The sequence below is a fragment of the Lissotriton helveticus genome, chromosome 3_1 (genome assembly GCF_964261635.1).
Source record: "Lissotriton helveticus chromosome 3_1, aLisHel1.1, whole genome shotgun sequence".
NCBI classification, from domain to species: Eukaryota; Metazoa; Chordata; class Amphibia; order Caudata; family Salamandridae; genus Lissotriton; species Lissotriton helveticus.
In genome coordinates this window covers 284,827,779-284,852,890 of record NC_136061.1, presented here as the reverse complement: position 1 = coordinate 284,852,890, position 25,112 = coordinate 284,827,779, and the positions used below count along the sequence as shown (strand labels likewise).

At 46.5% G+C, this 25,112-nt stretch overlaps 1 protein-coding gene across 3 annotated transcripts in view; it reads right to left on the bottom strand.

The window, feature by feature from the left end:
- Positions 1-25,112, bottom strand: part of TBX4 (T-box transcription factor 4) — a 758,647-nt gene that overhangs the window by 458,047 nt on the left and 275,488 nt on the right. For all 3 annotated transcript variants that reach the window (XM_078679815.1, XM_078679816.1, XM_078679814.1), the window contains exon 2: positions 11,257-11,412. In XM_078679815.1, coding sequence (XP_078535941.1) covers positions 11,257-11,409 — 153 coding nt within the window. In that variant the 5' untranslated portion in view covers positions 11,410-11,412. The remainder of the gene's footprint in view (positions 1-11,256; positions 11,413-25,112) is intronic.

Here is a 25,112-nt window from a genome sequence, read left to right as displayed (position 1 = left end):
TGGCTGTCTCCCAAATTTCCTCAAAGTATTTCGTTAAAGCCACTGAAACTGCTTTCTCAAATGAAGGGTCCTGTAATGCCTCCATCCGTAGGCACCACATAGGTATGGCCGCTCTGGGTTTCTGGCCCTCAAAGCTGATCAAAATTGGTGAGTGATCTGAAATATACCTTGCTCGATACGTATCCCCTTCACTTCTCTTGCTAATGTTGGTGAGGCGAAACAATAGCCCAGTCTGCTGAATGTGTTGGTGGCTGGTGTATGGCAGGAAAATGTTTTTTGTGTAGGGTTACGATCCCGCCATATATCTAGAAGATGCATTTCATTTAACATGTCTGTCAGTGGTACCGTCATATGTGGTTCAGTATGTAGTCGAGGGGGTTCTCGGTCTAAATTCCTATCAATAACACCGTTTAAATCTTCCATCTTTATTGTTGCCTCCCCAACATACAACGCAGCTGCTCTCATAACAGACGGGAAGAAATGTGCACAGTCCGAATTCGGAGCATATACTTTAATGATACACAATTCTTTCCCCTCCATTGTGCCCTGCACTATAACATATCGACCCTCGAGGTCTACTACCTGGTTGAGAGACTTGAATAGGGCCCCAGGTGCGACCCATATTAAGGCCCCTCTTGCAAATCCGCAAAATGAAGTGGCAAATATCTGACCCCTCCCTCTGCGTCTCATACCTCCCTCTGCGTCATGCTGACCTCTTGGCATTTATCAAAACCGCTAACAAGCAGCTGTCTGAGCGCTGCTACAGCCAAAAACGCTCGTTTTCTTGGCGCCATAACCTGGTGTGGGAAGCCACGAGACACGCCCCCCTCGGTCGGCCACGCCCCCCTCGGTCGGCCACGCCCCCCACAGGTACAAATAGGACGTGCTGATTACTAGCGCGAACTATCTGAAACTGAGAATACTCCTGAGGCGGAAAGCCGGGAGCTTTGCTTCGTGTTTTTAAAGACTTTTAAACTTGTAATTACTGTGTTTTTACTTGCACTGACCTCTTGGCATTTATCAAAACCGCTGACAAGCAGCTGTCTGAGCGCTGCTACAGCCAAAAACGCTCGTTTTCTTGGCGCCATAACCTGGTGTGGGAAGCCACGAGACACGCCCCCCTCGGTCGGCCACGCCCTTCCCTTTCGCCCAGGACCTCCTCTATAAATTATGAGTCCTTCCCGGAAGCGCAGCGGACGAGCGCAGCGGGCGCGACGATGGCGCGCCGAAGGCGCGCTTAAGGCAAGCTCGTCTGCGCTCGTCCGCGATCCGGACGCGATAAACGCGACCCACTTTCATCAACCACTCATAACTCCTAGGGCCCACTCCCCGCGGTATACCCGTGAGACATTGCTCAGTCTGAGAGAGTCTGCACACGTAGGCCACCTTTCCTTCTCTGACAATGCCTTTCCGTTGCAGGATTTCACCATTGGGGGCTTGTTCCTTGGCGGTCTCCTTAATGTCAGATCCCTGCCTAAACATGCGAATGAAATACAGCTACTTGTTGACAATCATCATTTAGATGTCCTCTTTCTTACGGAGACATGGACTCATGCTGATTGTGATGTTGAATTAGATTGGGCCTGTCCGCAGGACTATAAAATCCTGCATCTTCCTAGACCCAAAGGCCGAGGCGGCGGAGTTGGCATTATTCATAGAGCATCATGGCTGATCAACATCCTAGACTTAGATCCGGTCGCCGAGACCGAGCTCTTTGGCCTCTCCATTGACTGTCTCAATGGAGCCACATTCACAACCATCGTTTGCTATCGCCCTCCGGGGTTTTTCAGCTCTCAACAACAGCAACTGCTACTCACCACCTTCACAAACATGGCGATCTCCCATAGTAAGTTAATCATCTTAGGGGACTTCAATCTCTGGCCAAACGGTAGTCTTGATACTGGACTGCACAACCTCCTGCTCTCTTGCGAAAGCGTGGGACTCTATCAACTGGTCAAAGATCCCACTCACAAAGCAGGTCATATACTCGACCTTATTTTTTCCACCCCCTCATTAGTACATCTGAATGAAATCCTGCCCATGACCTGGACAGACCACGCCCTCCTTAAATTTTTTATTACCGCTAAAGGGACTAGACTGCCGGCACACAGTACCTTCTCTGAATTTCTGTACAGAGATTGGAAAGCGTTGGAAAAGCTGAGCACCACTGATGAAGTATTCCAGGTGCAAGACAGTTTTTCCTCTGCCAACTCAGTAGAGGGCAACTATGGGGCCTTCTGCACAATCATTTCCTCTATGACGGACTCCATTGCTCCTTTAAAAAGATGCAAGCCCAAGGGCAGACCTTCTGCCCCCTGGTTCGACGATTCCCTGAAAACTCTCAAAGTCGCCTGTAAAAAGGCTGAGAGGAAATGGAGGCAAGGCTATTCTGATATAAAGAAATCACTCTGGAAAACGAAACTTCAGGAATACAAATCCCAAATTGTTAAAAGTAAATCTAGTTACTTCTGCTCTACTATAACTAATGCTGCTAACAGTTCCAAGAGTATTTTTCAGATCCTTAATAATCTCATCCACCCTGACTGCGCTAAAAAAACTACTCCCCCAACACAAGCACTCTGTAATAACCTTGCACGGTTCTTCCGTGATAAAATTGAGACCATTATCCATAACCTCAACACCTCCCCCTCAATGGACAGTCTCAATGCCCCCAAGACTCTCCTCCCTGAGGCCGAGTCAACAAACCTAGGAAACCTAGTACATTTGCAGGACTTCCCCCCTATTCCAGAAATGGACTTTGTGAGACTGGCGCATGGGATCACTTCAGGCTCACCTCTCGACCCCCTGCCTCCCAAAATATGGAAATTGTTTGGATCAGAACTCTTTGGTATTCTTCGGAAGATCTGTAATCAATCCTTGCGTTGTGGATTTGTTCCATCGCCTTGGAAGCAGGCTCTCATCACTCCGCTGCTGAAGAAACCCTCCCTGAATCCCGAATGCTTATCAAACTACCGGCCTATCTCCCTTCTGCCATTCCCGGCAAAGATTGCCGAACGCTGGGTGAGCTCCTGTCTCTCCACTCATCTGGAGCAGAATCACATGCTGGACGACATTCAATTTGGGTTTCGCCCAGCGCATGGGACTGAAACAGCTGTCCTTACGGCCATGGAAGATCTTCGTATGCGTGCAGACAGGGGCCAAGCAGCAGTTCTGATCTTGCTGGACCTGTCTGCCGCATTCGACACGGTCAACCATGTGATTCTGTTAAAAAGACTGATGGAATCCGGAGTTGATGGTACTGCCCTACTTTGGTTCCAGTCCTATCTTAGAGATAGGAAGCAGGCTGTGTCTCTCCCCCCTTTTCAATCTGCCTTCTCCTCTGTGCTTCATGGGGTGCCCCAAGGCTCGTCCATCAGCCCCATACTCTTTAATGTTTACCTAAAACCTCTGGTCACATTAATAAAAACCCATGGGCTAAAAACTATAAACTATGCTGATGACACACAGCTCATCTTTTCTTCGGATGGGGCAGAATCAATCCCTCTAGAATCATTTCATGATTGTTTGAGAGATACCGTTAGGTGGCTTCACAACAACTCCCTGCAATTTAATTCCGCCAAAACTGAGGTGCTGTTTTGTGCTGAAAGTAAGATTCCCCGTCCGCCCCCAACTGATTTCTGGCCCTCAGAGGCTTCAGAAAAACCACAGCCGGTGACTACTGTCCGCAACCTGGGGGTTATGATAAACAACAAGCTCAGTATGGAGACTCAGGTTGCGAGAACAGTGTCCACCTGCTCGGGCCTACTCCGTTCACTTCGCAAGATTATGCCACTCCTTCCGGTTCAAGCCCGAGCGTTGGTAGTCAGGTGCACTATTCTCAGTCGCCTGGACTACTATAACGCTTTGTTACTTGAGTCCCCAGCTGTTTTGCTAGATCGACTCCAAAGGGTTCAGACGGCTGCCGCCAAACTAGCTCTTGGCTGGACAAGGAGATCGGCCACTGCAGCCCTAGCCGAACTGCACTGGCTCCCCCTGAAGCAACGAGTGGCTTTTAAGGCACTTTGCCTTGTGTTCAAGGCTCTGCACGGAGTCGGACCCATATCCTTGCAAGCCATGTTCACCTGGTACATTCCTACAAGAGACCTACGTTCTGCCTCAGCCTACCTTGTGCCAGTCCCTAAATTTAACAAGGTTAGGACTGGGGGTAGATCCTTTGGAGTTGCAGCGGCAAAACTATGGAACAGTTTGCCCCTGGACATCCGTCAAACACCGCAACTCCTTCCCTTCAGAAAACGCATCAAGACATGGCTTTTCCCGTAACTTGTTCTCTTGATCGCCCCCTCGTCTAAACCACTGTTTCGTCCTCGTTCTTACCTCTCTATATTTCCCCCTGTGGAGCTACTCTCTGTTCAGCGCCAGGATGCCTGCAAGGCGACAGCCACGCTCTATAAATGTTTTAAATAAATAAATACACGGAATTGTGTTACCCCACACGAGTTTCTTGTAGAAATGCGATCAACTCTTTATATCTCTTCAAATATGCATAAACTCTTCTACGCTTCTCGTAAGCTGCCATCCCCCAGACATTCCATATGAGCGCTTTTAATGTTAAACCTGCCATTTTGACTAGCGTTCTATCTCATCCCCACCACCCAGCAACGCAACCTTCTCCCTCCCAGACCACTTGTGTGTTTAAATTACCATTCCTCCCACTCACCCAGGAGACTCAGCGTTCCCAAGGACATCCAATATACCCCAACTGTGAAAACTGAACAAACATTCCCCTTCCCACGGGCAACCCAGCTACACTCCATTCTGCCCTAACACGACAAGTCCAAGCTCACCGTGGCCACCCTATACCACTCCAAATAACTTTTGCATTTACATTACAACTTAGAGTCCTTTCCTGCTAACCTACCAGCAACTAGACAGCTGGTCGGGTGCGAGACACTGCCTTTAGCTCCCTGACCACAATCTGGTCACTATAGGAACGTGAATCGGACCCTCCCCCCCACTGGTGCCCCACAACTGCTATCCTCATACTCCCCATAATACAAAACTATTACATTATCCACACTGCAATCACTTATCTGCAACATCGACATTAGAGTTCAGTGTCTCTGTTCAGGATGCATCCATGCCTGACAGGAGGGTGTCTGGAACCATATCTTGTGACCCCCAACACCGAGTCTTGGGATCCCTCTTGCAGCAGAGTTCTATCAGTTTGCACTCGGATTCTTCCAGGGCTGACCGCATGTTCGCCTTGTGACTTCGGACCCTTCGGCCTGTATCATTTGCTCGGCCTTCTCTGCGCCATGATTCATCAGCACTTCTTTGGGGTCCCAACCCCGTGTCCGCCAGGCCTGTCTCATCTATCCATGTCATCACCGCCTCTGCTGACATAAAAAAAGTTTGATTTCCCTTTGTGCTCCACCCACAATTTGGTTAGATATAACAGGCTGTATCGCAGGCCAGCCTCCCTCAGTCTGCGTTTCACCACTAAGAATGTTCGTTTTTGTTCTTGCCCCCATTGAGTATAGTCTGGGAAAATGGCAATTTGATGGCCTTGGAAGGACAGATCTCCTTTCGCTCTTGTGGCCTGAAGTATCATGTCCAGGTCTTTATAGTCGCCTGGCGGGGTGGGGGGTCACCTGGACGGGGGGCCAGCCCCAATGCCCTTTGAGCTGGCTCAACGTTAAAAAAGCTTTGATAGCCTTTTAGGGACGACTTCTTTAATGATCCATTCCTCCAAGGGGAGGCTGGTCCCTCTGCCTTTTCAGGAAATCCGATAAAGTGCAGATTATTCCTGCATGATCTTCTTTCTGCGTCATCTAGCTGTGCCACTCGTCGCTGTAAGTGCTCCACCAAGTCATTGAGCGATCGTACTTCTTGCTGCATAGTCTCAACATTTTGTTCCGTAGCGGACACACTGGCCGAAACATTTTGTAGATCGCACCGCAACAGGTTCACCTCTATGGCCACGGCATTGATTCTGGGTACTACGTCTTCTCTGGATGATTGAATCGCCGCCATAATATCTGTCGGAGATGGGGATTTATCTGAAGGGTGACCCGTTGCATCTACTTGCTCTACTGGGTACGGGGCCGCCCCAGCCACGTACGACAGGCATGGCTGTGCGTAGTTGGATATCTTATTGGTCTGCATCTTACTTGACTTTTCCTTCACCATCTCTGTGAGGTTTCAGGACCAGTATGCTCCTGTGAAGTGTGCAGTGTGAGCAGTATGTCCTGCCGATGATCTCGACCCCTTGAGTCCCCACACATGTTTTACAAGTGCCTGCTCTGTCAGACAATGAGCAGCTGTTGGCCTTCACCGCCGACCCCCCCAGAGCCAACTGCCATCAATAGTAATGTTCCAGGCTCCATAAAGCGCGTCAAACCCCCTTTTTTCCGTTGCTGCTCTCTTCTTTCTTTATATGTCTGTGGGCATTTAGGCAAAGTTTCTTGTTGGCCATTGTGCCCCACTCTGCGACTTTTTACCTGGGCCCCGGCTTTTTTAATGTGCTTGCGTGTGCTTTCAACTTTAACTTATAAGGCCTACCAGGGGGGGGGGGCACGTCCAGTTTGTGGGACCCGGGCCCATCAACACCATATCATGTCCTTTTGTCCTTGTGTCCTTGTAACGGGAAAAATGCTGTAGGCCCTCCTTTCGTCGTGGCCTGAGTTTATGCTCTACTGTGCACACTCGAGTGCTTTCGCACTATGTCTCCAGCCTCTTCTCACTGATGAAGCCGCAGGCTCTTTCTGCCCTTCAGCTTTGCACCATAAGGCCCATCAAAACCCTGTCTATATATAAGAGGCGAATTCGGGGGTACCGTGATGATTTTCATCCGCCCCCGTTTGCCTTGACTCAGTATCGGCCCCCCTTTCAGCCACAGCAGCCGTGCCTCACACTAGTCGGGCCTGGTTTCATTACAACGGAAGGGGGTGCGGTGTCTTGTGTCACCCCAGCCTTGCACTGCTTTTTAGGTCTCGGCATGCGTAGGCTGCGCTTGCGCAGTCTCGCTGGCGAGATTTTATGTCTTCCAGAAGGGGCTTAAACAAGCCAGCTCTTCTCCATTGGCTGGCTTCCTAAACGGCGGCCAGCCATTGGAGAAGAGCTTTGTCCGTTGCTTTAAGCCCCGTCCGTTTCGGATTGAGGGGCGTGTTTTTTCATGTCCTTTCTCTCCTCTTCCCATTGGCTGGAATTTTACATTCCAGCCAATGGGAAGATGAGAGAAAGAAAAACACGCCCCCCGGTTGGAAAATGACGGGGCGTTTCTCCGAGGCATTTCTGCTTGACCTCGGAGAAACATGGTGGCCCTTTCCCCCTTGTGCTGTTCTTGGGGCTCGCTGAGTGTCTGTCCCTCAGGGCCCGGCTTGCTCCGGTACCGGCACCACACAGTGCCAACAGGGATCGCCGCCCGCTCGATTTCCGAGGGCCGAGCACACCAATTGCAAACTGGCCACAATGCTTTCCATGCCTCACAGTCAGATAGGGCGCTCCTCACGTTGAGGCACGCCCGATTTGCACTGTTCATGGAGAACTCTAGGGTGCAAAGGCTGCACGAGTTTCGAAGTGCTTCTCTGCTGTCTTCACCCTAATGGACTCAGCCCGGCCGCTGATCCGATGGGAACAACTCTTCTCCTAGCACGCGCACTTTAGCCCTTACCGCTGGGAGCGGCTGCTCTTTTTCGCCGGCGTCCCTGGGCTGCCCTCTCCACTGCCACGCCTCTCTCTGCTCTTCTGAGGCTCTTGAGCTCACTTTGCGGGTCGGCTCCAGTCTCGCTCCGGCACTCGATGTTGTGAGGCCACGTACCCCTGCCGCAGCTCCTGGCTCAGCTCAGCTCATCGTTCGGACCACTGATTCGTGCTGCGAGGTCACCGGGTTGTTCCTCTCGATTTCCACAGCTGCTCCAGCACTTCAGGCAGTTGATGCGGCACCGATTCACAAAGCTTAAGCCAAAGGCCCTGGCCGGAAGACGGAACGACGAGCAGGCACGTCCTACTTGATCTGTTTTCTAACAGTGTATTTGTTTCTAGTTTTTCGAGGTGACATTGCGCACCTTACTTTGATACAAAAATCATAGCATGCCTTATCACTGTTTGTCATGCTGTGATTGAAGCAATGCCTTTTTTGTGACATGTTTGACATTGTAATTCGCCCTACAGTATAATCTCAGTTTATTTCTGAAACTTTGGTAAATATAGCAACTGTAAGAGCTCTGTAGGAAAGTATAAACGAGACAATACCTTCTTTGTTGAGAGGACCAGCGAAAGTATTGAATCATTTTCATTTATGGGGAAAAAGTGCAGGAGTTACAATCGGAGGTCACTGCTGCTTTAAAAATATTTGAGTGCCAGCACGTTGAGTAATTTTTTTAAATTGTATTATGATAACTGCTTCTGACGTGGATTTTTATTCAAAACACAGAGCTTGACTGGTCACCTTGCGTTGCTTATTGCTATATTCCATGGTTAAACTTGAAAAAATGAGGTGCAACCAATGCCCAGGTAGTGTTAGCAAGTGTAAAAATGACACAATAATGGCATAATACTAGCATAAAGTGTGCTGCATTACGCCACATAATTTGGCTTTGCCTGCCGCATAATTTACTCATCCCTGCCGCTGCTGTGTGTGTGTGTAGCTCTGTGTGTGTGTAGCTCTGTGTGTGTGTAGCTCTGTGTGTGTGTAGCTCTGTGTGTGTGTAGCTCTGTGTGTGGCTCTGTGTGTGTGTGTGGCTCTGTGTGTGTGTGTGGCTCTGTGTGTGTGTGTGGGTTCGTGTGGCTCTGTGTGTGTATGGGTGTGTGTGGCTCTGTGTGTGTGTATAGGTGCAAATGCAATTGGTCTCGCATTTTTTCTTTCTTCCGAGACAAGGAGGGGATCGGGCCTCTGCATCTCGGCTGCCCTAAGCTCCACTGTCCTGTTGTACCTGGGAGCCGCTCTCGTTGACGCGCTCACTGGGCTCCGGGTTTCGCAACTAAGCTCTCAATGATGTTCATATCCCAGGCCGGCCCCTGTCTGCCCCCACGACTGGGGTCTGCCGCGCCCGTAGAATTTACCTTTGGGCAGCCAATTCACCCTGTTGCTGCCCCAAGATGCCGCCCAGCGCACTTCAGCAGCTCCGCAACTTTCACGGCCCACGCCAAGCTCAGGATCGCAACTCCGGGACCGCTACCAGGCTCTTCGGTGTGCAATGCTGCTCCGCTACCTGTCCAGGGGATTACAGAGTCTGGGGATACAGGATACTGTTGGATACTGAAACTCCGGCGGGAGCTCAGGCAGACAGTACTAGTCCGCCATGAGTCTAAGCCACGCCCCCAGTTCTCTCTCCTTATGAAAGTGAAGCCATTTCTCCTAGAGAGCGACTTGAGAACTGATGTTCAAGTCCTTGCCTTAAACATAGATAGTCACAATGCCCTGCTCCACTGCTTTCTTGGATCCACACTAACCCACATAAGAGAATCCTCTATGTCGTAGAACATCTTATAATGGGCCTGGAGAACCACAGCCAACATCCTGAAGGAATTCCATTGGCTTCTCTTGCTGCCCTGCACTATCTTCAAAACCACCTCCAGCCTCCATGACTGGTATCCCAGCCTAGCTGGCTGACATGTTCACCATTTCTGGTGGCACATGGCATACCCGCAGCCATGACATTATTAGACTGGGGACAATTAAGTACAAAAGAGTAAAAATAAGTCAATAGGTATTCTCAATCTCTGCAACCAAGATCTGGAACATCCCAGTATCCTTTTGGGCATTCCCAACCTCTATCTAATTTAGGAAAGAGCTAGAAACAGGACTTTTTAAAGAACACTACATCTACTGCAATAACAGTGCACTTTTACTCTTAAAAAGAAGATAGCCCTCCAGTCACACATTGACAGTGTCTTTTCATTTGACTATGTACAGCACTTCACTGGTTTTCAGTTAGGTCCACACTATATTAATACCACATATATATATGAAGCATTGAAAGGTCTTTTGTCCTTACAAAGCTAAATCGCTACCACTTAATTCTAGGGCTCAACTACAGAAAACATGGGATTGTGAGTTACCGTTTGTAACGTGGCATTATACTCCTTTAAATTTGTGATAAAGGGACACATACAGGCAACTGCAGCACTTCATGTTTTAGAAATATTATGATACAATATATAATATGATAAACCTACTAGCTTATTTTTGCTTTACGCAGCAATGTTTCCATTATCTTGCTTTTATAAACTGCAACACAAATTGTTTAAACATTCAATTGCAGACTTGCTTCCATGCCTTTGCTTCCAAAACAGGTTTTATGTTATACTTTTCGAAATTATAGCTAGCGTTCCAAAAAATGTTATGATGAATATATTCTTTAGGCGTGTCGACGTTTTGTAAATATTAGTTTTAACGACTATCTAGAACAAGGTTTGATTGTCGTCATTGATTTTCGAAAGTGCGACCAATTCAAAGGCGATAATAAACTTTCATTGTGACATTAATAATCAGATTTTGCTAAGATAAACATGGAAAAAAAATATTCTATATCTGTAGACCTATCTACTGAGTTTTTCTGTGATGTAGGCTTCCGGGAAAAAAAGGGCACCAACTGGTCAAAACCAGTCCTATAGGCATTGCTAATATTAAAAGGAGCTGCCAGTCGGGGGGGGGGGGGGAGAGAGAGAGAGAGAGAGAGAGACACAGACAGAGAGAGACACAGACAGAGAGAGACACAGACAGGACATACGCTTGTAGGTGTTTTAACCTGTAGGTGTTTTAACATTTGACAGTGAAAGACTGTCATATCTGGTGGACATTCGAATTGATTTTTCCTGAATCTAGTTGTGGCACATAGTTTTTGGGACAACTGACAATATATGAATTACACACAAAAATTAAGCAGAAGCATTGCTACTGCTTACATTTTTTTTAATGCGAACTAAAACCAGTGTGCAAGGTCGGACATAATGACAGCTTCTAGGGAAACTGCGACCAAGGCTAGCACTTCATTACATTCCAGAACACCGCATACGACTCGATACATAAGAAAACATCTATAATTGGACAACTATAAGTTTCACTAAGATGTTTCTCACCACTACATGCTCACAAAAAAACAAACATCGTGGCTGTAAATACAGACAGGCCAAAAAGCACTGTGAGTAAGTGTGTCACTGCGAGCATCAACTCTGATTGATGGGCACTTTGCAGATGTCATATCCGGTGTATGGGAGACGGGAGATGACGAACAGCAGCGGGCACTACAAGGCCTCGAGCAGAGAAATGTCTTGAAAGAGGCCTGGTGTTACCTGCTCGGGGTCCGGGCCCTGGGGGCTGCTCAGGGAGGTGTTCAGGGCAGCGACTGCCAGGGCCGGAGAGCCTCCTGCCGTCTCCACATGGCCGGCCGCCTGGGCTGCTGGAAACCCTTCGTCGCTCTCAGACAGGCCTTTGTCCTGTAGCATTTCCTGCAACAAAGAAGCGCACCTTGTTAGGCCCCAGTCCGTGTGTACGTGTACAAAACGTTTCATGGTTTTAAAGTTTAGTGTTGTCATTGGATATCTATATTCTGTCAACCTGATGCATGGAAACTAAAATAACAACTGAAACTTCATGCTGACTTCTACAGTAATAACAAACAAGCATTTGCAATGCAATAGGTCTCGCATTAGAAAAGTTTGAGCTATTGGTCTTGTAAATGACACATTTTATATTTGTGTTGGTTTTGAAACTAGCGAAATTAATAGCTTTGTCATTTACAATGCCAATACTTTTAACTTTTGCAAATGTGACACTTATAGCATTTGTAATGCACATGTTTTGTATTTACGTGACTTAGATGTGTTGATATTACAAATAACAATGGCTTTTAATTTTTTTAATTAATTAATACTTAAATAAAAGTTATTGTAATTTATAATGGCAATAGCTTAAACTTTTGTAAATACCTTTTGTGAAGATTATGTTCAGTGTATTTTATTGTGACGAAAATCCAAGAACAGAAGTGAAATATTAACGACTTTTTGTAACATTTGTATTAAAGCTTGAAACATTGAGAGAACATATTTGAACCAGTTGTTGTTGAATGGTTGCCTGATTGATGCTGTGGTGGCGCGGAGAGATGTTGTGGTGGCAACGAGTGATGCTGTGGCGTTCAGTGATGCTGTGGTAGCACATAGTGATGTTGTGGTGCCCCTGAGTGATGCTGTAGTGCCCCTGAGTGATGCTGTGGTGGTGCGATAGATAGATAGAGGGCGAAAGATAGAGTGAGGGCGATAGATAGATAAATAGAGTGACGGCGATAGATAGATAGAGTGACGGCGATAGATAGAGTGAGGGTGATAGTTAGACAGAGTGAGGGCGATAGATAGATAGACAGAGTGAGGGCGATAGATAGATAAAGTGAGGGAGATAGATAGATAGATAGAGTGAGGGCGATAGATAGAGTGAGGGCGATAGATAGAGTGAGGGCGATAGATAGAGTGAGGGCGATAGATAGAGTGAGGGCGATAGATAGATAGAGTGAGGGCGATAGATAGAGTGAGGGCGATAGAGTGAGGGCGATGGATAGAGTGAGGGCGATGGATAGAGTGAGGGCGATGGATAGAGTGAGGGCGATGGATAGAGTGAGGGCGATGGATAGAGTGAGGGCGATGGATAGAGTGAGGGCGATAGATAGAGTGAGGGCGATAGATAGAGTGAGGGCGATAGATAGAGTGAGGGCGATAGATAGAGTGAGGGCGATAGATAGATAGATAGATAGATGGATAGAGTGAGGGCGATGGATAGAGTGAGGGCGATGGATAGAGTGAGGGCGATAGATAGAGTGAGGGCGATAGATAGAGTGAGGGCGATAGATAGAGTGAGGGCGATAGATAGAGTGAGGGCGATAGATAGAGTGAGGGCGATAGATAGAGTGAGGGCGATAGATAGATAGATAGATAGATGGATAGAGTGAGGGCGATGGATAGAGTGAGGGCGATGGATAGAGTGAGGGCGATGGATAGAGTGAGGGCGATGGATAGAGTGAGGGCGATGGATAGAGTGAGGGCGATGGATAGAGTGAGGGCGATGGATAGAGTGAGGGCGATAGATAGAGTGAGGGCGATAGATAGAGTGAGGGCGATAGATAGATAGATAGATGGATAGAGTGAGGGCGATGGATAGAGTGAGGGCGATGGATAGAGTGAGGGCGATGGATAGAGTGAGGGCGATGGATAGAGTGAGGGCGATGGATAGAGTGAGGGCGATAGATAGAGTGAGGGCGATGGATAGAGTGAGGGCGATAGATAGAGTGAGGGCGATAGATAGAGTGAGGGCGATAGATAGAGTGAGGGCGATAGATAGAGTGAGGGCGATAGATAGAGTGAGGGCGATAGATAGATAGATAGATAGTTAGAGTGAGGGCGATAGATAGAGTGAGGGCGATAGATAGAGTGAGGGCGATAGATAGAGTGAGGGCGATAGATAGAGTGAGGGCGATAGATAGAGTGAGGGCGATAGATAGAGTGAGGGCGATAGAGTGAGGGCGATAGAGTGAGGGCGATAGAGTGAGGGCGATGGAGTGAGGGCGATGGAGTGAGGGCGATGGATAGATAGGGTGAGGGCGATGGATAGATAGGGTGAGGGCGATGGATAGAGTGAGGGCGATGGATAGATAGGGTGAGGGCGATGGATAGAGTGAGGGCGATGGATAGATAGGGTGAGGGCGATGGATAGAGTGAGGGCGATGGATAGATAGGGTGAGGGCGATAGATAGAGTGAGGGCGATAGAGTGAGGGCGATAGATAGAGTGAGGGCGATAGATAGAGTGAGGGCGATAGATAGATAGATAGATAGATGGATAGAGTGAGGGCGATGGATAGAGTGAGGGCGATGGATAGAGTGAGGGCGATGGATAGAGTGAGGGCGATGGATAGAGTGAGGGCGATGGATAGAGTGAGGGCGATGGATAGATAGGGTGAGGGCGATGGATAGAGTGAGGGCGATGGATAGATAGGGTGAGGGCGATAGATAGAGTGAGGGCGATAGAGTGAGGGCGATAGAGTGAGGGCGATAGATAGAGTGAGGGCGATAGATAGAGTGAGGGCGATAGATAGATAGATAGATAGATGGATAGAGTGAGGGCGATGGATAGAGTGAGGGCGATGGATAGAGTGAGGGCGATGGATAGAGTGAGGGCGATGGATAGAGTGAGGGCGATGGATAGAGTGAGGGCGATGGATAGAGTGAGGGCGATAGATAGAGTGAGGGCGATAGATAGAGTGAGGGCGATAGATAGAGTGAGGGCGATAGAGTGAGGGCGATAGATAGAGTGAGGGCGATAGATAGAGTGAGGGCGATAGATAGATAGATAGATAGTTAGAGTGAGGGCGATAGATAGAGTGAGGGCGATAGATAGAGTGAGGGCGATAGATAGAGTGAGGGCGATAGATAGAGTGAGGGCGATAGATAGAGTGAGGGCGATAGAGTGAGGGCGATAGAGTGAGGGCGATAGAGTGAGGGCGATGGAGTGAGGGCGATGGAGTGAGGGCGATGGATAGATAGGGTGAGGGCGATGGATAGATAGGGTGAGGGCGATGGATAGAGTGAGGGCGATGGATAGATAGGGTGAGGGCGATGGATAGAGTGAGGGCGATGGATAGATAGGGTGAGGGCGATAGACAGATAGAGTGAGGCAGATAGATAGATAGATAGAGAGTGAGGGCGATAGAGTGAGGGCGATAGATAGATAGAGTGAGGGCGATAGATAGATAGAGTGAGGGCGATAGATAGGTAGAGTGAGGGCGATAGGTAGAGTGAGGGCGATAGAGTGAGGGCGATAGAGTGAGGGCGATAGATAGAGTGAAGGCGATAGATAGAGTGAGGGCGATAGATAGAGTGAGGGCATTGGTTCTATGTCAAAACATATTCTAAGGCCTGTCCAAAAGGTGTAGGCCCATCGGGGGGATCTCAGTTTCTTCACAGAGATTTAGTACATAATGTGTTTGAGATATGCAATTTGCTACTAAATGCCCCAAGCCTCCATGTAAAATGGAAGTTATGAATAAACAAGTGTATACCTACGCCATTGCCCTGCAATTCTTTAAATTGCACCATTTGTCGCTAATTTCCCAGTGCTCTTCGAGAAGGGCCAATAACTTCCTTGCAAAATAACCTTGTAATCCTTCTAATATTGCTCAAATCTTTATGCAGAAAAAACACTTCATCAAGTCACATTGGTAAAAACAAATAAACACATCTTTCATTCCCTCCTGTCTCAGTCCGATTCCCACCAATTATGCAGATTACTCTAAAGTTCTATTGATGATTTAAAAAGCTATTTTCATGTAGAGTGATACTAGCAACTTCTATTTTTGAAATATCTTTGTCAAGATACAATTATAAATCTTTCCAATTTGGCTACTTGTTCTATGCCCAGTAACTTGTAAAACAATTCTTCTTTATTAGAGTTGATTCACTTTAGCCTTTCGGATGTTCCAGTTTAGCCTCATCATAATAGTCACAACTTTATCAAGTGTTACACTGAATTAAGGTCCCGAAAGAGGGGTTCTGCCATACGTTCGCATTCTTCATTCAGAGTGTCCAGCTAAAGGTTATGTCAAGTACTGAATCAACAATCAGTAACTTAAGTCCTTATAAGCATGCCGTCCGTTCCTACATACAAAATATCCATGGGTAGCCAGGAAAGCCAAATGGGTGCACACTTCAGGTACAATCCTTCCTCCTGCCCTCACACAATAAAATCACAATTTACATTATTACAATTGCTTTCTGTTCAGCCGATACCGACTGTACCTTGATGTTTAAAATTGTGCATATTTTGGTCGTAGGCACTGGCTATATTCAGCTCCAGAAAGCACAGTTAGTCTCTCCTTTAAATTTCCCCCACAATACTGATTGTTTATTAGTACGGGTTGATTTTGTTTATTATGCATTAGAGACGGGCTCATGTTTTCATGTTTCAATCGTTTTGCCAACACATCAACGCTCACATATTCCTATTTATTTCAATTAAAACATAAATGTTGCTTACAAAAGAAACGGGGCCAGTGGTTCACTGAGTAGCAGAGGCAAACAGCATCTTTATGAATAAAATCCGATGGAACAAATATCAAGAAGACAAACATCTCCCACATAAGATCAACAGATCACTAAAATCAATAGCGCTAGCAAAAAGGCAAACTGTGCGGATATATTATGTACACCTGTCAAACAGAAAGAATAGTAAATAAAGGACCGACAGTCAGAAAATGTGAAAATGTACACGTTCGTATTATTCGGCACATGACAAGGCACATTCTCAGTTTATTTAGTAGATCAGAGCTCTGTAGCTGTAATCTGAAAGAGTAAACAAGCCAATACTCTTAATTTCCTCGCACAAGCTATTTCTAATAGCATACATCAATACTGTCAGACGCCGTCCTTCAAGCCTAAACCATGTGCAACATACTTTGGGGCATGTATCATCAGCTGATAACCATACGTAAAACTCGGTTTACTGCAAGCCTTTTATGCTACCACAAAAGGCACTTTACCTCAGATTACATATTAACCAGGTCTCACGGTGCTCGATTCCACACATTGGCCTCATTCCAGTGATCGACCTAAGGGACACTGGCTAAGTTTATTTCCATGAGTGTGACTATTATTTCTGCGTTCAAAGATGTCTGGTCAGCGTGCATTAACCCGAAAATGTATTTTTCTGCGCTGTAGTTGGTAGTCTATTAACGTAGCACGTGCACCCGAAGCAAATTGCAAACACGGATGCGTGAGCAGTGCCAATGCTAAACTAAAAGCATGCATGAAAACTCCAAGGCAGCAATAATTCCGGAGAATATGAATAATATGGCAATAACTTGACAGTTTATTTAACAGTATGTATTCATGTACACGAACGCTCTGCTTTTCATTTGAACGGTCCCCCGGCTTTTTTTTCTAGACAGGTCACGGAAATGTAACCAATAGGCACCCGGCTTGTACAGGAAGCCAGGCAACCTGTGTTGAGACGGGGGCGGGGCCGCAAAAATACAGGAAGCTGACTGGAGCCTACCCCGCGCTCCTGTGCCAGTGATGCCAGCCGGAAGATTTGCGTGTCAACTAGCAGGGCTCCCGTGCTCGTGGAGAGCCCCGCCTGCTGCCGAGAATGACCCGCTGGCTGCCGAGGGAGAGAGGGACACGCGAAAAGAACCTGGTGAGTGGGGTGTGAGGGGGGGATGTGTGCGCGCGTGTGTGTGCGAGTGTGTCTGTGTCTCTGTGTGTGTGTCTGTGTGTGTGCGCGTGTGTGTGTATGCGTGTGTATGTATGCGTGCGTGTGTAAAAAGAGCCCGATGACTGGTATGGGGGGAGAGGGGATGTGTGCGAGAGTGTCTGTGTGTGTGAAAGGAGCACTCCTGTGCGCGGTGATGGGCAGTGGAGCCGGCGGCGGAGGGGGGAGGGAAAGTGAAAGTAAGCAGCAGGCTTGCAGTGGAGACAGGAGATGGGTGTGCGCGCGTGTGTTTCAGGCATGCTGTCTGCGCGCAGCCTGCGCTGATCCGATTCCTGAGCCTGCGCGTGCCCATCTCCTGTCTCCTGGGAAGCAGAGCCGGTGACTATAGGTCTCTGGCGAGACATCGTTTTCGCGCTGTAATCGCCACGAGATCTAAAAACACAGCCGCCAACAGCACACCGATTTAGTTGGGAGACTTCCGTGTTTTTTAAAGAAAGAGATAGCTTTATTTTAGGTTACTTCCCTAAAATTGAATCCATTTCAATGGAAGTCAATGAGGAAAATAAATTCCACTGAATTTGCCTCCTTATTCGTGTCCTAGCTTGTCAATCCTTTATTTGTCCCCATACTGTGCTCCGTTGATCTTGGATGATTTGCATAAACCACAAACCTCTGCAAACTACAGAGAACACACATCAGCAACCCTTAGAACATGTTTAGACATTCCTCTGCTAAAGTTGATCCCTACAACTATACTTCACAATACAAAACTTGAAATGCAAAGGATGTAGAATGGCAGAATGCATTTATGAACTTCTGTCCAGAAATGGTTGAAAAGACATAGTCAGTGCTTAATTTGAGCCAGTGGTTTCCAGGTATTCCGCACCAGCACTAAATTGTCAACACTGGCACTTACGAAACATGGTGGCAATGTTTGTCTAATTTAGAGAGAGCAAAACAGCAGTTGTTTATTAATTCAGTATGCTGCCAAAGCCATTCTTATAGCTTTGGGGGCCTGGAATAGGCAGAATTGGTACAACCATAGGAGTGTGATGGTTAGTAGTTGTGTTGTTACTGCAGTTGGCAGCGCTGACAGTGGCAATGGGCAGTGGACTCATGCCGAGTGCTCTGGCCCTTATTGTTTTACAAATTAAGTACTGAATATAAGTAAATTTACTGAAGATTTTCTGGTACAAAAAAAGGTGGGTAATAGTGCTAAGAATACATGTTCAGGTTCTGCAGGAAGTGAGTGGCTGCAGAGTTAAGAATAGGCAGAGTAACCAACAGATTGCATGAAACTGGCAAAAAGTTGCCAACAAGCTCTTTGATTATATATCATTCAAAAATGGGAAAATAATAGAGACTGAGAAAATAAATGACTTCTCTACTCCACTCTTAAACAAAGATCAGATCTCAGCAAAGTCATGACACCGGCACAGCACACCTTTAAATTTGGCGGTTGTAATTGTGAAATCTTAGTAGTCTAAAATTGGCATTCCTTTGGTGTTAGTTCATTATGAATTGCTGATGCTCCCAAACTAGGATTCAGACAACAGGTGAAAAAGTATAGAAACATCAAGCAGGCTGAAAGTATAACGCTTATGACAGATGTTTGAGGGGTGCGAGCGAGCCGAGCCACATGATTTCTGCACATATATGAGGCTGTATCAGCTGAGGCCCCTATCTGTCATTTATCCCCACATACAACATCAATTCTTCTTTTAGAAGTACAGTCGGAGACTCCGGAAGAGAAATGCTGAGGCCATAGGCCTGTAACTTGATCCGACAACGAGTGGTTCGGGAATCACAAGTCAGGGGCATAACGAAAGTTGAGGGGGGCCCCTGCAAGGTACACGGAGGGGCCCCCTCTCTGGATTTAATTCAGAGCTCTCAGTCCTGAGTACTGTGCTGAGGGGCCCCCTGCAGCCCAGGGGCCCCCCGCAACGCAGGGGCTGCGGGGGCCTATGTTACGCCCCTGTCACGAGTGTGAGGCCTACTCAGCTACCGTGCGGCAACCTCGCCTGCAGGAGGGTTAGCCTCATGCACTGAGGGAGGATCACGCTCTGTGGTCGGGAGCCGCTTAACGACTGCCCGCCCTGCCTGCTGCGCGCGGTGGCCCGGGAATCAATATTACAAAGCGCGGCCTGCGGATCGCCTTGTGGTTAGAGGTGTCTGGGGCCTTGCAGCACAAATATTGCCCCCCTCTGCCATGCCGGCGTGAAAATATGACCAGTAGAGCCTCTAGAAAGTGGCTTGTGGTGGACAGTTGCAGGCGCCTGAACAATCAGACTTCAAGGGGTGTGTTGAATACATTCAGAGTGTAAAACATTCCAAGTACTGCACCCCCCCTCCCTTCTACCCAACAGCAGAGAACAAAAACAAAACTAAAAGAAGAAAAAGAAAGGGAGAAAGGAAAAAACAGGGAAGCATAAAGCAAAGAATATTAAGGACATGCCCCTTATAACAATAAATAGCATATTGGCACTCTAATTAAGGGAAAAGCAAGAGAAAAGTACAATGCTCAAAAACAATACAATTAGTGAGCCCCCAGTGAGTGAGGCGCCTTCACCAAGTTGCATATAATCCTCCAATTAGAGGTGAGGTCTGCAAAGCCTAGAAGAGCGAACTCCTCTGGCCCCTTCGTGAGATGAAAGGTCATCAGAACAGGGAACATGAGCGTCACCAGCGCCACACTTCACCGCTCATCCCTAGCACCATCCTAATTGCTGGCCAACTCCTCATCACTCATCAACATGAACCCATTCAAACAGATACGCGGCCCAACAAATCATGCCTGGTCACATTATTGTCCACAACACCCCCTTTCTGATACAACGCTACTTTGCGATTGTTCCATTTGTTAACATTGGCCAGAAGCACATAACTGTCAAACACTTTTTTTTTACTTTGAATAGTCCTCAGAACTTAGATAACCCTTTGCATAGCCTACCATGCCTTATTTTGACCCAGTCCCCAACACACACACTTTTACCACCGAACCTGACACCTTCTCCACCATTTTCCTCGTGACAAGAACTCGTAAGCCACGCAGGGATCAATTAAGTGCCTAGCTTCCTTCCAATAACAAAAATAGGGCAACCCAGTATTCCCACGGAACTGGGTATGATCAATAACAACAAAATTAATGTTCCTGCAGGACTTGTTTCACAATATTTAACAGTTTATATACATGTCATAACAATGAACATGATTCAAAAGGGAAAAGAGATTATCAATAACTCGACCAGTGTATTTTATATAATGGCATAAGATATATACAAAACACATTCTATTTGTTCAGCATAGGTAAACATCCGTATGACAATTCATGTGCGGCAACTCAAAAATAAGCTGCTACCTCAGTTTCTTTCATATGAGCAGTAATAACTGACGCTTTTTCTGATTATATGGACAGTATATACAATTTTCACCATATATACATTTAACCGCTATATACATCCTTATAATACAATGCTTGATGATGTAGTTCACAAAAAAGTGCCAACTCGTCGACGTTTCGGTCTCACACCCCGTAATTCATCGAGACCATCATCAGGACTAACGTTGCACCATGAAAAATTCTAATACCAATTTTGACCCAACTGGTCCTGCTGCTTCTTTTTCACATCCAAATAAATTGTCCAAAATCGAATTCAATATCTTCCGGCACGGTTAATATGCCTTTGTGGAATTGCTAAGGAGTAGATCACCCGCGTGGTCCACCACTCGCTGGAAAAGTCAACTTTTCCAGCGAGTGGTGGACCGCGCGGGTGATCCACTCCCTTGTGGGTTATAAAGTGCTGTGCGATGGTGGGTAATGCACACTTATTCAGAAAAGATTTCATTTTGTGCTAAACAAGTTGCGTACAATTGTCAGTAACAAAGACACAAGGCAACCCTTCCTCTTGGAAAATACCCTTCAACATATTCACCGTCCTTCTAGTGGTCACATCATGCATAAATCTGACAATCAGACATTTGGAATGTACATCCATCAAAACCATGGCATTCCGCAATCCCTCCTGCAGCATCTGAATAGGCCCAATAAAAACCCAAGCATACCATACTCCAAGGTGCACCAGGGTCCTCAATGTGCCCTTGAGCTGCATGAACACCAGTCTTAGGCCTATTTTCGCTCTCCCTACACACTTCACAATCCACTACCCACGACATGATCTGCTAAGCCATACATGGCCATCACAAATTCTCTCTCACCTGTTTCTTTGTCATAGTTTGGCCAAGGTGACCCTCATGTGCCAACTTAATGATCTTGCGCCTCAAACCTTCTGGTGGCACAAATATGTCATTCCTCATAAGACCTTTTGTGTCACTCACACTCAACTCATCAAGAATCTTCACAAAAGGCCTCACTGAAGGAGCCACTGTGCTCTCCCTCCGCTCACCCTGCACCACCATATGCTCAACACTCCTAAGGACGAAATCCTGATCCATGAACTTGCACCACTCATTTGCCGAGAATGAACTACCAATGCACTCTTTCACATTGCCCAATGAAGCTACAGCTCTGTCCTGATCCCAAGCAGAAACACCATGACTATTTTCCCCTGAACCTTTCAAAGTCAAACGTGACAGGCAGGCAGACTGCGCATTCTTCCACCCTGGAATGTGTGCAACCCGGTAACGATACGCCAGTCTAGCCAGCCTAGCCGAGCCCTTATCAACTCTACCAGGACTCATAACTTTGACCAAGGGTTTACGGTTTGTACGAATACAAAAATTCAGACCCCACAAAAAGGTCTACAATGCTCGATGGATCGGGCTGCTGCCAAAGCTTTACGCTCTATGACAGAATAGTTGCTCTCACATCCGGTCAACGAGCGCAAGGCTAAAGCTATGGTTTTTTCAGAGCCCTCATGTACCTGGGACAAAATTGCCCCAACCAACGCACATTGGCATCTTCTGTCAAAAATGTTTTAAGTTGAGTGTCAAATGGTGCAAGAATATCTGCCCCACAAATGTCCTTCATTATCAAATCAAATGGTTTCTGATTATCATTGCTCTAAACAAATGTGCACCCATTCCACAACAACATTCTGAGATCTTCAGTTTTGCCGACAAAATTATTTACCAATTTGGCATAATACTCGATCAAGCCCATGAATGATCGTAACTGATCGTTGAAATGGGAAATAGGTTCAGCCCTGATATCCCCCAACAAGTAAATCTTGGGACTGACACCCTGCCCCGAAATAGTATATCCAAGGTATTCTATTTTCTGCACTAGCAACCTACATTTATCCTTCCTCTAGGTAAGGCCCGCCTCCCTCAGCCTACCCAAGACATCTCTCAAGGTGTTGTTATGTTCTTGGATAAACCCACTCACCAAAAACTAGAATATCATCCTGAAAAAATTGTATGTTATCCAATCACCTGAAAAACTCGGACATGAACCACTGAAAAACACTTGCAGCTGAGGACAATCCAAAGGGCATCCTCGTAAAACAAAAAGTACCTTCCATGGTGATAAAAGCTGTAAGGTTCCTAGAATCCAAATGTAACTTGATTTGGTAGTAAGCACTTGTCAAATCAAGTTTAGAAAAGTACTTACTACCCTTTAGCAATAGAAAAAGTTTGTTAATATTGGGGAGTGCAAATGTGTCTGTAACTACATGCTGGTTTAGGATGCGAAGGTCTACACAGAACCTAAGCTTGCCATCACTCTTCTTGGCAATTACGACTAGAGAGAACCATTCAGAAGCCTCAACTAGCTCCATAACCCCTTCTCTGAACATGTCCTCTAACATTCTCTTTACCTCATCATTCACACCTACTGGCACACTCCTCAATTTGAGCTTAACAGGGATAGTACCCTTCTCCAACACAATTTTATGGGTGTACCCTTTCATTTACCCCAGCTTCTCACTAAACATGTCTTCCATCTCACCCAAAACCACTTCATTGGTAACATCAGACACACACAACACCTGACCAGGTGCATGGGCATCAATAACAATGTGTAGATCAAATTGACATCTCCATCCCAATATTGGTGGTCAATCGTCAGCCACGTAGATTTTTCCCACAACCAGTCTCTATTTTAGCTCAATAGGAGAGGAAAAATAACCTAACATGTCTATTCCTTCTCCATGGTAAACCCTAGGATTAATGTCTATAGGCCAGAGGGGAACTAGTGGCCACTGTTTCTTCCACATAAATTACGGCATGATCGTGTATAATGTATCGGAGTCTCCCATCAGTTCCACTTGTGTGCTAAGAATTCCAAAGAAAAGCTGTTGGTCGAACCATTCTGTCACTTTCTCCACTTCCAGGAAGGACCATCAACATGTGATCTTCATTATCGTCTGCCCAGCTGAACTCATCTGCAACCACCATACAGGATTTGGTTGAGTCTTTGCACACACGGGCATAGTGACCCTTATGCCCACATCTCTGCACTCTTTATTTGAAGCAAAACACCACTTGGAATCACTAGTATGGTAAGCACTCCCACACCTGTAACATGCCTTAGCTCTAGCCCCCTTCTATGCTCTGAAATTGTACTTGCTGATATTACCTTTAGTTGTCTCTTCCTTTTACACAATTGCTAATCCCCTTCTGCAACTTCTTTTTTACCCATCTCCTTCATAAGCTTGGATTCTATCACTACCTTGGCAAAGGAGATGGCATCCTACAAAATGTTTGTTTTGCAGCCCACTGCCGCTCTTGTGTGTTTTTTATGCTATGGCACTGGACAATCAGTTGTTCCCTGATCAACTCATCTGTCATTTAGCCAAACTTACACTTTATTGTCAATTCACGTTAGGTGTGAGACAAATTCATCCAATGATTCACCAGCTTTTTGAGGTCTGGTATAAAACTTACACAGAGACATTACAATGTTCTCCTCCTTGGCAAACCTTTTCTCCAACCACAACTTGGCCTCCTTGAAAACATCCTCAACTGGCAGATTGTCACTACCCGGCATCTGGGGTAAGTATCTAAAAATATGATAAGCCTCCTTTTCAACAACAATGCTTTCTTCCTCTCCTGAGTAAATTCCAGCCCATCTAGTTCTCCAATGTAATTGTCAAAAATCTCAATCCACTCCTCCCACTGAATGGATGGTTGACCAGGTTGTGCCAGAAATGGGGGTGAAATTACAATTGAAGAAGCTGCCATAATTCACACCAAGAGGGGCTGGCACAAAATTGAATTCAAAAACTTTTCCTGAAAATGAAATCGCCACACCAAAGACAGATGTGAAAAACAAAGTGCTTTCCTCTGAACTCCACAAGGCCCTTGTCTTTCAAAATACAAGAGGCCGCTTGAGAAAGCGAACCTGTTCTCTGACGTGCCATAAGAGGCCTAGCACTCCTCCTCTTCAGTAAGCGAGGGTCGCTTGAACAACGAGGGCCTTTCCTCCAACGAGTCACATGGGTGTGACTCTCCTCCACTGCAATGCGGAGCCGTGTGAGCAGCTCACTCCCCTACTGTCGGTGCTTGGCTTCAGGATAGGTACGCCCCAAACACCACAGTAAACCTCCCGCAAATGGTAAGGCAATGAACGTGCATGGAACGGCTGCGGTAGGCAGAAAAACACCAAAACAACTCATGCCTCAGTCTTGTCTCAGTGTCACATAGAATGGCTGGCGATCATCGCCAAAATGTTGAAGTGACACCTCCACATGGTTGGAAAGGCAAAGCACACCTTTATTTATGAGCACACAAGATGGAGCGTGATTCTCCCTTCGCTAGCCACAGGGTAACTGATTTTTTTTCACAAAAATTTAATTGAGCAAAGCCACAAGATGCATCCAATATTTGCACTTAACAAATATTGAAAACTTGGTCCAAAATACAAACTTTTTGTTCATTAAAAATTAATTACCGAAAACATCAGCAAAAAACCATCAGCAAATTAACAATCAACAAAATACTTCCAAACCCGCAAAAAATTCTTAATTGCCCCCACCCGTTTGGCATAGGCTTCTTCGAACT